Source organism: Tauraco erythrolophus, chromosome 8 (genome assembly GCF_009769465.1).
Source record: "Tauraco erythrolophus isolate bTauEry1 chromosome 8, bTauEry1.pri, whole genome shotgun sequence".
NCBI classification, from domain to species: domain Eukaryota; kingdom Metazoa; phylum Chordata; class Aves; order Musophagiformes; family Musophagidae; genus Tauraco; species Tauraco erythrolophus.
The window spans coordinates 16738977-16752870 of NC_141472.1; the positions used below are offsets into that span (position 1 = coordinate 16738977).

The 13894-nt window shown below is 37.7% G+C and overlaps 1 protein-coding gene across 5 annotated transcripts in view; it reads right to left on the reverse strand.

Annotated features, from left to right (window-relative positions):
• The window catches only part of NBEAL1 (neurobeachin like 1), a 94419-nt gene that overhangs the window by 42663 nt on the left and 37862 nt on the right, over nt 1–13894 (reverse strand). For 4 of the 5 annotated variants that reach the window (XM_086615311.1, XM_086615312.1, XM_086615314.1 and 1 more), the window contains exons 11-18: nt 11984–12067; nt 10375–10473; nt 9690–10270; nt 6456–6588; nt 5724–5843; nt 4178–4481; nt 3197–3282; nt 2671–2760 (exon numbers count right to left, since the gene is read on the reverse strand). In XM_086615311.1, coding sequence (XP_086471437.1) covers nt 2671–2760; nt 3197–3282; nt 4178–4481; nt 5724–5843; nt 6456–6588; nt 9690–10270; nt 10375–10473; nt 11984–12067 — 1497 coding nt within the window. Of the gene's footprint in view, nt 1–2670; nt 2761–3196; nt 3283–4177; nt 4482–5723; nt 5844–6455; nt 6589–9689; nt 10271–10374; nt 10474–11983; nt 12068–13511; nt 13599–13894 lie in introns of all 5 variants that reach the window. The other variant, XM_086615310.1, reaches the window with a different exon arrangement.

A 13894-nucleotide genomic window follows, 5' to 3' on the forward strand; every position in this document is an offset into this window, starting at 1 on the left:
GAAAAAAGTATTTTCCTGATTTCTAAGTTACTTGCAGCAAGCAGTAAGAAAAGATTACACACATCTGTGCTTTAATCACATTCCTGTGAGACTATTCAGGTAGTTAAAAAATAATAAAATTTGATTATTTCTTTTTAAAGTAACTTTATAGATACCTCAATTCTAAGCCTCTTTTTAAAATTCAAGTCTCCTAAGCCCCTTTTTTGTCCTACTCCTCACAAGCAGATATAGCATGAGACTTCAAACAACACTTCTAGTGATAAGGTATAACACAGTCATATCACAAGATTTCTCTAAGCGATTCACAATGCCACTTGGAAAATCAGGATCTCAGCAAGCCAGCCAGAGACACCTGTTCAATTGTCCAGCTTAGTCCAATGAAAACTACTGTGTAGTAAAACTTTAACAGCCAAAAAACCCAACATCCTGTAAGCCAGTCTATGAATGTGGGATATTACTCTCCCTGTCCAGACAGAAATGTTGGGGAGAAGTGGGGAAAAAAATCATCCTTTTCTTCTCCATTATGTTCTACTTTTTCAGTTGTTAATCTGCTCCATGGGTCTTTATGATGCCCCCTCTCCAGCCCACATTTATCAAGGTGAATTTAACAAAACTGAATGGTTAAACTAAGAAAGTTTTTTCAAATCCGCAAAACCTATCTCATAGATGAAAGTTTCTATGTTTGTCGAGCAACACAAGAGGCACCACAGACCTGCGGCTTTTGGAAACAGAAATCAACCCGAAAAACAGAATTTGTCTGAACCACAAGACAGCAGTAACTGTAGCTCCTTCTAGGCTGTATCTATCTCCTCATGAGCTCCTGATCAGGTCTCATGGTTTTTTCCTCACTCTAGTCCTCCTCAAGAGGGTGCTAAACCCAATTGTGTTCGTTGATGAAGGATTCATCCTAAAATTTGTACACACAATATGCTTTCCCATAAAGCTAGAGATATAACACTCCTCACACATCCTTCTTCTCACTACTGGGTGAAGAGAATAAATTGCAGTATCTTCAAACTATTCGTATCATAGCAAAATTAATTAGCAAGTGTCTGAATTTTCCTAACATTAATCTCCACAAGTTTGCATAGGCACAGTGTACCTCCACCAATATTTCCTTATTAATTTGTTTGCTAGTACAGTTGATTGTTCCCTGTTCTTAAAAAAAAAAAGGCAGTTCATATTTATTTATTTGAACATTTTTCCTCAGAATAAAAAAAGATATGGTCTTCTACTGACAAGTTTTCTATGCTCAGACTTTGGATTTTATTCTCAAAGCTAAGCGCCCTTAATCAAAGATTCTGCCTATAGAACAGAATTTATGTACTCTATCTAAATTTAAAAGAAATAAATCCTTATTTATGTCACTATATCTGGATCAAACTCTGATGCTGCAAATAACTCGATTTCATCACGCAGAGCTAAGCCTGACTGATTTTTTCTGTATTTATATGTGTTAGTGGTCACGGAACATATAGGTAGACAAGTACACAAAGGTATTTATTAAGATAGTGTGCATTTCATGGTTTCCTCCTCCTCTCCACGAACCAGCAAGTAGAAGACCATTTGCTTTTTTTACACAGAAGACAACTAATGGACATTTAACTTCCCTAAACGGTATTCTGTTTGTGGAGCACCAAGAAAGTCTAAACCACTAGTACTAAATCTCATTGGGAGTGTTGAGTTGATAAAATCGTGAGTTTTAATTCTACAGTATAAAGTCAGATCAGAACTGTCAGTGGCATGAGACTAAGAAATTAACTGATTAATCAGAAGGACACAAGGACTGTGAACTGGTTAAGAAAACAAAACAAAAACCAAAACATAGGACAGTTTTGCTATAACAGCATATTTGAGCAGGAGACTAGAAACAGCTTTAGCTAGAAAATGTTGAATTTTAAGCTCTAACACTAATATAGCAGTAGTGCTGTGATTACAACTGCTAGCAAAAGTTAAACAAAGATGATTTACATAGTCTGTAGGAATCAGATATCCCAATGTATCCAACGACAAGGAAAAAATATTGCACAATTAGTGCATAGCAGAGACAAAATAAGGTATAACACTTTAGTGAATATTTGGTGTCTTCTCTGAAGTGAGGTTTTTGGACTGTGAGATCATCTAGTCCTGCCAACCTCAAATCAAAAGTAAATAAGATAACTAGATTAACTCATCTCTTAACAAAATGCTAGGTTCTTGTAATATTTTAATTCCACTCTGCTTTCTGTTGAAGTTAGTCTGCAATTCAGTAACATTTTTTATATGACTAACACAGAAAAAGTCAAAAGTGTTAATTTAACCCTACTAATCTTAATCTAATTCAGAGTTTAAGACCGCAAGAAAACCATGACAGAATCCCCTAAAGATGATAAAAGGCTTTCAATACACAACATGCATTGAATAGACTATGAAAAGTAGTCAGCTACCACAAAATTTCTTAATGCACTATCTATGAAATTAAGACCAGTAGCCCTTCTAAATTCTCAATAAATGTAATACTACTGCAGCTACAGCATTAACCTATTAACTCTCATAATAAAAAAAAAAATGCTTTATCTGCTAAATTTCATTTGCATTATGATAATAACTTCCAGCATTCCCAAAGTTAGGTGAAGATATACAGCCACAATCGCATTTACATCAGGTTCTGCTTCTTCAGCATACATTTACCTTGATGTCCCAGTTCACTACTTTGTTTCCAGTTAGTCTTCCATGTAAAAGATTTGCAGACAGGTCAAGACAAATTGGGTTTTTGCAGGCCTGTTAGATAAATGAAGAGGCTACAATTTCATTTAGGAAACGAGTTACAGATCCTTGAACACATAAGATTTCTGAATGATGCATAATATGTTTCAGGAAGTTAGTACCATTGTATTAATATTAAAGCATTTAAACAATTTGGAACCTTTGGAATATCATATACGTTATCTTGGATTTGACACTCACAATTCTACAAAACAATTCTGTCCTTTTGCCAAACAAGAACAAACCCTACTCTCTCTGCACAAGACTACAGTTTAAGAAAGCTCTCATGCCTCCTTATGTTCCCATAATAACCACAGCGTAAAGACAGCATGGTCACCTGTTCTATGAAACAGCAATGGTAAAGCAAAAAAAAAAAAAAAGATCATTTAGAACATATTCCGAAATTACTACACACTGTGTAATCAAAGAGAAATTACGTATTGTTTCATACCTTCGGTGTATAATGAAGCAGCACCTTACTGGGGAGATCCGCTACTTCAGCCTCTTGAGACTTCCATGGAGTTAAACAGTTTGGACCTATTAAAAAAAATATACAAATTATATAGTTATAATATATATATTTAAAAGTACATAGGATATTAATGTTGATCTTCACAAATTTTATGCTACTGTACTTTGTTGAAACAGCAAATAGGACACTCTGAACCATACCTACGAGACACACTTTGAAGTAATCTCTACGACTCATATCATTCATTCCATAGGGACTGCTTAAAAAGAAATACATTCTTGATAAAAAGCTAAACTATATAAAGAACGTTTTTTAATACAGTCAAACAGCAGCAATGTTTCTGTCTTTACAAACATCTGTCTTATGTTTGCCATCAGTCTTTCCATCATCAAGCCCAAATGTCCAGGAAATGCATAATCTTCAAGACAGTTTTGTTTTGTAACACAAACGATTTCCTTTCAATGATGGAAGTGGTTTTTTGCTAATCTCTAATAACCTCAAGTCATTGTGAAACTTAATACCTTTAGACCTTGAACTGTAAGACATAGCTTATCAGATTTTTTTTTTTTAAATGATCCCTTAATTGATTCTTTTGGAAAAACACTCAAGCATAAAACACCTTGAAGCGGCCTATCAAAATGAGGGCAATACTTTAAATTAGTCTCAACTATAAACTCACACATAAGCAAACAGTAGCAAAAATTAAGAACTTACAAGTGAAAATACTAACTAATGTTTTAATTTTGGCAGTTCTGTCATATGATAAATAGACAGGCTTATGCAAACATTTTAAATAAAACTTCATAAAATACTTGTAATTCCATTTTAAGCTTATTTGTTACAAGGTCCTCTCACTTATGTCTGCTCTGCAGTTCTTTTGGATTGTAACTTATTCCTTACGCATCTGTGTAGAGACATTCATACTTTTACTCCACTAAAATCAATACAATCAACACTTACCTGCTAAATATAATGCCTTCACCTGAGGAGGTTGCAGTGCTTCATGAAAGATGATAACTGACCCAAGCTGGCCCTCCAAAGATGTTGGACATCCCCATTCACTGTCCTGAGTACCTGCTGAGATCATCTTGGTGATGAGCTCTGGTTTTCCAGGTATCCCACCCCAACTTCCTGTAGAGAGGATGCCCCCAAGTGATGTCCGATGGGGCATAATAGGGGAGGAAAAAGGCGGATCTGGTATCTGAGATGGAGGAGGAGTTGTTGTTCTTTGTCCAGCTGAACCAATGCAGCAAGAAGTAAAAGACTGGAGAGTCACACATAGAAGAAAGAAAACAAAAAACAAACTGTAAATCTAATCTCCTTTTTCACATTTTACAAAGTAAATCTGAAGACTATCTCCAGCAAACCCGAACTAAACAAATTAAACCATGAGCAACAAGTTCTGGAGTGCCCTGGAAAAGAAGCAGTCCAGCACAGAAGGCCAAGAAAAAAAATAAATAAAAAGGCAGGCATATAGTTTTCACAACAGCAGAGTGCACCTTATCTCCAATAAAGAGCAATTTGATAACCACAACTGTTGCGTGACCTCTGGCAGAAGCAAAGCCAGGAAGTCAGATACCCTGGTAAACATTACCCTTCTGGATTATATTCCAAAACACTAGCCCAGCATATCTGCTACTGTACATTTCTCATATCAAGTATTCCACTCAAATAGATGCTCTGATGGGAAGCCTACCCACCCTGTTTTTAGCTACCTTGATTTTAAAATGTTTATTCAGAGTTTTGTTCCAGAGTCTTGCAATGGAAACCACATTTACTCTCATTTAAGTGTTATACTGATTTTACTATGACTGCGTCTAGTTTAAGTGTTTGCTCAATACATTCAACAAATATCAAATTAGGACTTACAAAAGAAGGAAGAATGTTCAGTATTGTAGCCCAGTTTAAATTAGATTTGTTCCACAGAAAGAATGGGCAATGCTTACAAAGAAAACTAAACATGACATATACTCATTTTGATGGCTACTGTGTTTTTTTTAGGTTAAACGTACACACATTCTAAACAGTTAGATTAACTATGTGTGAACAGCTTACCCAGCTAACAAAGCAGGTATAAGATTAGCATATTAAAGAAACACACAGAAAATACAAGTCAAAAAGTTACAACAGGGAATATCCCTCACTGAGTACTGTCACACCAATCCTACCAGCAGAGTGTGATTTATTATGATTTTCTCATCACAAATTATGTCAGCATATTCAGGTAATTACGTTGAGGAAAATTCCACAATCTAACCAAAGTAATCTGCTTTTTTTTGTTTTGTTTTGATTTGAAACTGAGATGACTAAACAAGTCCTAAATAACGGTTAGTTATACTCCAAGTCGATACTCTGGACACTGCCCAAAGTTGAACAGAAGCTTATTAACAATACACTAAGCTGTTTTAAACTCCTACACAACTTCCAAATTAAAAGCACCAACCATGTTCTCATTGTTCTACAAATGCGCATCAGGACAGGGTTATGACTCAGAAGGTGAACTTACTTCATTCATGGCAGGGAATCGAAGTGGGGCAGAGACCTTCTGCTGTCCATTCACATAGATGTACACAAGGCTTTGACCAAAGGGCCTCTTTCCAGGCATGTGAACAATAGTTATGTTGTGCTGATTAAGCAATATAAAATAATTAAGTCAATATTAAAAAGCAATGAAATGACTGTACAGAAATATTTAACTTCATCTCTATTATTAAGCGGTGAGGAAACCACTTAAGAAAATAAATCCAAAGCATCAACAAGAAGATAAGACCACCTATCAGTTGCTTCCATTTTTAAGTACTTTACATATAAACAGGTTTTTGAAGGAAAAGAGATACACCTCTTTCATGATAATGCACATCAGTCCTTAAGTATGGGAACAGAAAAGGGCAAGGCAGAAACAGAAGCACATTTTATTTATTCACATAACACCAGTCACCTATGCTTGTTACAATTTAACATAAAAAAATCTTCATGTTAAAAAAGAACCTCTAAGCACAATGCCATAACTAGCTTATCAATAACAAATGCCTAATAACATAGGCATCGTTTAGCTCAGTCAACCACTAATCTACACGGAAACTGCTTGCATTATTTGAGATTAGATCTGTTCTTATGCAAAGAATTATTTAAATATTATAAAATAGACCACTTGCAAAACAACAAAAAAAAATTGAACTTTGACTTCTGAGCTAACAGTTCTATCCTAAACAAAGTGTTTTTCAGTATCAAATCTTACCCAGAGAGAGTCAAAAAAACAATGGTCAGGCAGCATTACTGTTGCATATTCCCTCTTCGTGCAAACTGCAACCACCAATACCCCCGAGCATGTAATAAATGCTTCAAAACCCATACCACTTCCTGTAAAAAAGCTACAGAAAAAGACAACAAAGCACACAATCAAGGACTTCATCAAAACTACTGGAAATACCTAACATTACATTCATTAAGGAGAGAATCAACTGCAGTAATTTGTCACTGGTCCAATATTTACTATTTGATTAGCTATTACTCTTGTCCCCCAAAAAATAAGCCATAAAACTGCCTGAAGGAAGCACAAAGAAGAACTTCTTCCCAGTAAGGGTAACAGAACACTGGAACAGGCTGCCCAGAGAGGTTGTGGAGTCTCCTTCTCTGGAGATGTTCAAAACCCACCTGGATGCGTTCTTGTGTGATCTGATCTAGGTGGTCCTGCTCCAGCAGGGGGATTGGACTAGATGATCCTTTGAGGTCCCTTCCAATCCCTAACATTCTGTGATTCTGTGAAGCCAAGGTACAGGACATGCAGGCCAACAGGTGATCCAGAAAGGATCCTAGAACCATTTAGGCTGGAAAGGACCTTTAAGATCAAGTCTAACTGTTAACCTAACACTGCCAAGCCCAGCACTAAACCACAGGTCCCTAAGCACCACATCTACACATCTTGTAAATACCTTCAGGGATGGTGACTCAACCACTTCCCTGGGCAGCCTGTTCCAATGCTTGACAATCCTTTTGGTGAAGAAATTTTTCCTAATATCCAATCTAAACCTCCCCTGGTACAACTTTAAGCCGTTTCTTCTTGTCCTATCGCTTGTTACTTGGGAGAAGAGATCGACACCCACCCAAGAGAGCGATAAGGTCTCCCCCGAGCCTCCTTTTCTCCAGACTAAACAACTTCAGTTTCCTCAGCTGCTCCTCATAAGACTTGTGCTCTAGACTCTTCATCAGTTTTGTTGCCATTCTTTGGACACGCTCCAGAACCTCAATATCTTTCTTGTAGTGAGGGGTCCAAAACTGCAGACAGTATTCCACGGTGCAGCCTCAGCACTGCCGAGTACAGGGGGACAATAACTTCCCTAGTCCTGCCGGCCATATTATTTCTCATACAAGCCAGGATAATACTGGTCATCTTGGCCAACTGGGCGCACTGCTGGCTCACATTCAGCCGGCTATCGACCAACCCCCTCAGGTCCTTTTCCACCAGGCAGCTTTCCAGCCACTCTCCCCAAGCCTGTAGCATTGCATGGGGTTGTTGTGACCCAAGTGCAGGACCCAGCACTTAGCGATGTTGAACCGCATACAGTCGGCCTCGTCCCATTGATCCAGTCTATCCAGATCCCTATGTAAAGCCCTCCTACACAAGCTCTCAAAGCTGCCTGTAGCCATCGATCTTCTACATGAAAACACAACCTTGGTCTCAACAAGTAACGGCTTCAGTTTGACCAACACAGCTTAAGCTGGTTCTGTTAAAGTCCTGCCCGCTGTAGTCTCTGGAAGCTACAATACTGAAATAAAGAGACTGGCCTGCAACCTGTGCTGTTTTCTACCAATTAAATTGTGCCCATCAGCCCCTAGTAAAGCTGCCAATATTGCATGCAGATTCGTGACATTACAGCTACAGTTATCAGATATGTTTTCTCCATTTCCCTTGTTTTACATCATAGTATTGTATACAGAGATTTTATTTATTTTAAAGAACAAAACAGCACATGGAATAACTCTTCTAGAAAATGCAGAAAGTTCCATCTCTAATTCTATAGACAAATCTGCATTAAAACTGTTTGATGAGATAATAAGTCTTTTTTATCTGTGATTTTCTATCAGTAAGAATCTTACCTTAGTGCAAAATGTAAATGTAGTCATTGTTATATATCTTATTTCACTCATACACTAAAGAAAATCAGCTGCAAGCAGCTATCTATAAATAAGCCCTGCAAGCATAGATTTGCTTTGGGAAACTTTCATTTTTTAAGTACTTGAATACAAAAAATTATACATAAATTGTGAACTGTTATCAAAACCTGCTACACATCCTAAGGCACTATCATTCCAAGTGGATGCATTAACTACTGTACTATCAAATACCTGCATCTATCAATATAAAACACAAATAAACACACAGAGAGCACGAATATTATAGACAATCTCAATAGATGTAAGCTGTCTTACCATTAAATTCTGTAAAACATAGCAGCTAGATAAATTTTTAATTATTTTAATTCAGTTGTGCACTTAATATTTCAAGCTGAAGCTGGAACTTTAAACATTTCCTCTTTTTGTATTAATTTCAACACCCCAGTTTTAGCTTCCCAAAACTGGAGTAATGTCTTCAAAATTGTATGTAAAAATGATAGAAAACCAGTCAGTTATTGGTACAACAGCACCAAACTGAAATCCAATTGCAGCTTTTTTACTTTGTAGTGCAATTCCACCCAGTTTTCTAAAACTGCAGTCTACTTTAAAGATCTTTAGTGGGACTGTCGCAGTTCATCAGGTAGTACCCTTCGTCAGGGCTGTGCTGTACAAACACACAGGGCAGCTACAGAAATCCAAGGGTCTCCACCTGCCACCATGGTTACTAATAAACAGAAGTAACAGTCTAAGACACAGGGGCTTGGAAAATACTAATGCTGCTACAATTGCATTCTTCATGTTTCCCCTGAAAGTGCAGTGCAGTAAAATGGACTGGAGTGAGAGATTCGTCAACTAGCATTTCCCTCATTCTGCGTTTTGTTTGCTGCTGAATGTTAGCACCCAGAAAGTCAGATTATATCAAGAACCATCCATGTCAATGCCTACTATTTCAGCGAATGAAGATGTCCTTTTCTTCGTGCTCTCATATAGAAAACATTTCATTACCTTCACAGGAAACAGTGGGAAGGCTGTTCTGGTTTGGGGTGAGTTTTTTTTTTTCAGTTGGGGTTTTTTTGGTTGGTTTGTTTGTTTGTTTGAGCTATGAACCTTAACACAATTTGCAGTTATGGATATTGAAACTGTAGACAAGAAAGCATTATAATTGAGAAACTACATGCTTATTTCTGTAACACAGCCTGACTCCGGCGACAGATGAAACTGCTCCCTTCCATAGACTAAGCACTATACACTGCGTTCTGTGAAGACAGGCACAAGTGCCATATGTCATAGGGTACCATATGCCGCAGGGAACAGATGACCCAGATTTGTGCTGTCGAAGTAGTTATAACAACTATACCTATAGAGTTGCTTCCTCTTGCCACTTTTGCTAGTTGTGCTAGGGTCCACCCGGTCCTGGTCAAGGCAGAGCCAAGCGCTGAAAGAAAACGCAGAGCCTGGCCACTTATGAATTGATGGAACAGCAATTCCGGCCATGCTGTGGTACAAGTTGAAATACTGCAAGGCACTAGACATGCCCTGCTTCCGGGCCATTGTTAGAATGGCTCGCATCACTGGAACAACGTAAGGGTGAGCTTGTTTTGGTTCCTCAGTCCTCAGGAGCCGTATTAGTTGAAGCAGTTCTTCTGAGCCCATTGACTGGCTGCCCAAAGAGCCCAGAAGGGCGATCAGGTTCTCTGCACAAGTACAATGGAGCGCGGAGTGGGAATTTAGTGTCTCAATGATACAGATGACCATGTTCGCATTGACACACGTGGCACGACTCTGTCTGTTAATACAGCAGATTCGCCTCAACCAATTTGAGATGAAAATCTGCAGGTCATGTGATTCTAGTTCTGGAAGCCACTGGATAAGCAGCAATAAAGGCTGGACATTACTAATGCCTAGTATCCCAACAGCCATGTGGTCACCTTCAACGGCCTGAAAAACAGCAGAGAACTCAGACATGAAATACAATAAATTAGGGCCATAAGTACTGTTGAAAAGATGCAAGCATTTTAACATTCAAAGTAAGCACATCTCACCATATTCATGAGTTCTTCCAGCAACTCCCGTGAGGGTTGACCCAGTGATTTTAGTACCTCGTATATGTGTGCATAACCAATTCTCTCCTTGAAGACCTCCTGAGGATAAAAATCCCAGTCTCACTAACAAATAAAATGGATAAAAATTGCCCATCTACTGCAGTAGGTTCTAATTTAACGTAGTATTAGACACAAAATAATTAGAATGCAAGAATAATGTTTTACAGGCTAGAAATCCACCCGTTGTGCTATCTCTAGCATGCTGCACATGAAGAGGATCTCACTGCAGCATGCAGATAAACAAATAAAAGATCAAAGTTCTATTTTAATAATTACTTATACAAAAATATAATTGCTTTGGTATAATCAAAATGTTAATTCTATCACTAAATACTAATAGCTTCATTTTTAATGCAAACTATAGCATGAAATAAAGTGATTACAATGCGATTAGAAGTATTCAGACATTAATTTGAGTGAAATATTTTCCTGGATCAGCTTGATTAAAAGCCACCCATCCTAAACAGTTTGAAAATGAGAGAAGTGTTCCAAGGAAGTTTTTATGAAAACTAATGGATTTTACATGAAGAAAAACAATAATCAAGTAGCAAAATCCAAACTGTAAGATCACTTATGGTTTAGTTAGTAAACATCCAACACATCATACGGAATGTACACTCTTCTCCCAGCTGCGCTGAAACTGAAACTTTTTTTTTTTTAAAAAAAAGGATGAAACTGTCAGCAGACGTGAGATGATTGTTTTAGCAAATATGAAAAGAAAAAATACATTTGTCCCAGTGGAAGCACAATTGAAAACTGTACTGACCCTTTGTGAATCACAGCCAGTCCCCACCTCCAACATACAACTCTCGCCAGGCTTTCCAGAGTCAGTGGAGAAATAAGCACTTTGAGCAATGCTCTGGAGGAGCATAACTGACCCTGTCATTTCTCACTCAGACTGTACTGCAAGAAGCAATCAAATCATGTGACTCCCACTCTGCCTTTAGCCTCCACTGTGCAGCCACATCCCTTTCCCTGTGCCAAGGCTAGGGAATCATTCAATCACAGTGTGAATCTAGTGACCTCAGCAATCTAAGAATAAATGCACTATTTTTGTGTGGATTCAGCTTCCAGTCAGATTCACAAACTAACCATAACCTATGCATTTATGAAACCACAAGTATGACTATAAAAGAAAGGCAGGGGAACAGCACGTCCACCATTGGGACAGAAATATCATCCTGGGTTACTTTAAAGCCATGATAAAACTACAAAACAAACTCCTGTCTGAAAATTCCTGTGAATACTCATTAATTCTACCTCACATATTCATGGGACAAGTAACGATGTGCCTCTTTTTACAAAGGTTCCAGCTGTTATCAACACTCTGATCTTCCAGTTTTGATAGAAAGATGGCTTAGTGTCTAACCATTAGACACCTATAAAGAGATAAGGCATGCTAATCAGCTATTCCTATCCGGCAGAAATGTGTGACCACAATCTACTCACCTTCATTAGCAAGATTCACCATGATACTGTGCTAGAAACACTAACTGGAAACAAGATCAAGAAGCCTACTGCAAACAGATCTCTGCATATATACTGTTACCTTAGCAGCTGGAGACTTGTGCATTACTGCTGTGAGGGCTTGAATGGTTGATACTGCCAAGCAGTCTAGGTGTCCCTGAAACACCTGAAAGTAGCAGGTACACAAGTTATATACAAATGTGTAAAACAGTTCAGCTCCACAACCTATACTGTGCCCTCCTGCCAGGAGGGAAACAAGGAGTTTGCTAACATGCTTCAAAAATCACCTCCTCACCAGTCAAGATTTCATAACCCCACGTCCTACAACGAATTACGTAACAGTAGACAACTAGCCACATACTTCAAGAGGAGAGGAGCATTCACAACACACATTGCACTTCAAATATTCTCATGGACAAACAGGTCTTCCTCATGCGGCTAATGGACAACCTCAAGAGGGAGGGAGGAAAACAAATTAAGAAACCTCTTGCAGCATGTGTGTGTGCGCTGCTGGACATTCAGGCACCTGCAGTTCATGTAAAGTGTTTTCTTTTCCATCCAAGTCCCCACACGCCAATGCAACACACAAATTATAAGAGATAAATCACATCAGCACAGTATAGGTGGCTGCCTCACCCATAGCCTTGTCGCATTGATCAACATCTCTTTTTCCAATTTAAGTTATCTTTTAAGGTTTTTTTTTTTCGGTAGTTCCTGTCTACTTTGATATTTCTATGGTGGTTTTAAGTGCAAAAACGTTGGAGTACTATTTTGCATCCATCAGTAAACCTAATTAACAAAACTGTGCAAACATACTCTCTTTCATCATCTCCAAAATTTTATATGCACATTGGACATATTTTGAAAATGAAATGTCGAGAATCAGAAGAAAGTGTTATATGTGAAGAAACATTTACATGCGGTTAGTGTCGCACTGAGTTTCTAAAAAAGCCAAAGCTATTAGTTAGAATCACAATTGGTAGATTACCATACCTTGTATTTAGCATTTCTTTACATTTTTAATCAAAATTAATCATTCTACCATAAGATTAATAAAATAACAATGCATTTGAAACTTTCGACAATATTTTGGGAAAATTAAAGCAACAGGCTATTCCTACCTCCCTGATTCAGCCTGTCCATTGTTTTGTGAACATCTGTTCTTGATGACAAGCAAAGAATCAGGACATCAAATACAACCATTGAGATTCACAAACAAGGCCCCAGAATCCAAAACACCACAGTGCTGAGACAAAGAAGCAAAAAAGAGGAAAGAGAAAGGGGGGAAAAAAAAAAATCACCACCAGGTTGATAGAATTTATTTGGATTCCATTCATGTACTTCACCTTTTCCTCAAAAGAAGCATAACTGAGGCTCAATCTATTTCAAATATCTGCAATTTGAAGCAGATGAATAAAACTGAGGTCAAATTCAATCTGTTATTCAGAAAAACTACATTCCAGAGACAGGAAATACTGATGTGTGCAGCAACACAAGTTCATCTTGCTGCAGAAGGCTTAAAGAGGACGGTTAAGGTGAAGCACAGGAAGCAATTTTCCTGTGATTGTGTCTTGACTTCAACTGAAGCGAAATACAGGTTAGGTAGGTACCTGGTCCTCATTCATTTCTGTCAGTAATTTGTTGGCAAGGTCTTTCTCACTCTTGTCTGCCACTTTATTGTTAGCATTTAAAAACAGCTGTTAGAAACAGAGACAAGAATAATGGCAATAATTGCATTAAACAGTTACCTGCAGCCAAACCTGTGGAGGCTGCCTTGGATTTGTATTTCATATTTAAAAAAAAAAAAAAGAAATTAAAAAATGAGTTCTCACACTGGTGAGACACAATCCTCCATTAATATTAGTCTTCTGTTAATTCTTACAATACTTAAGATTACATTGTATTTTTGCTAATTAGTAATCATTTTTTCCCACCAGAATTAAATTAAAATACATAATCACTGAGAGAAGGAAACAGATCCTATCTGGAACTT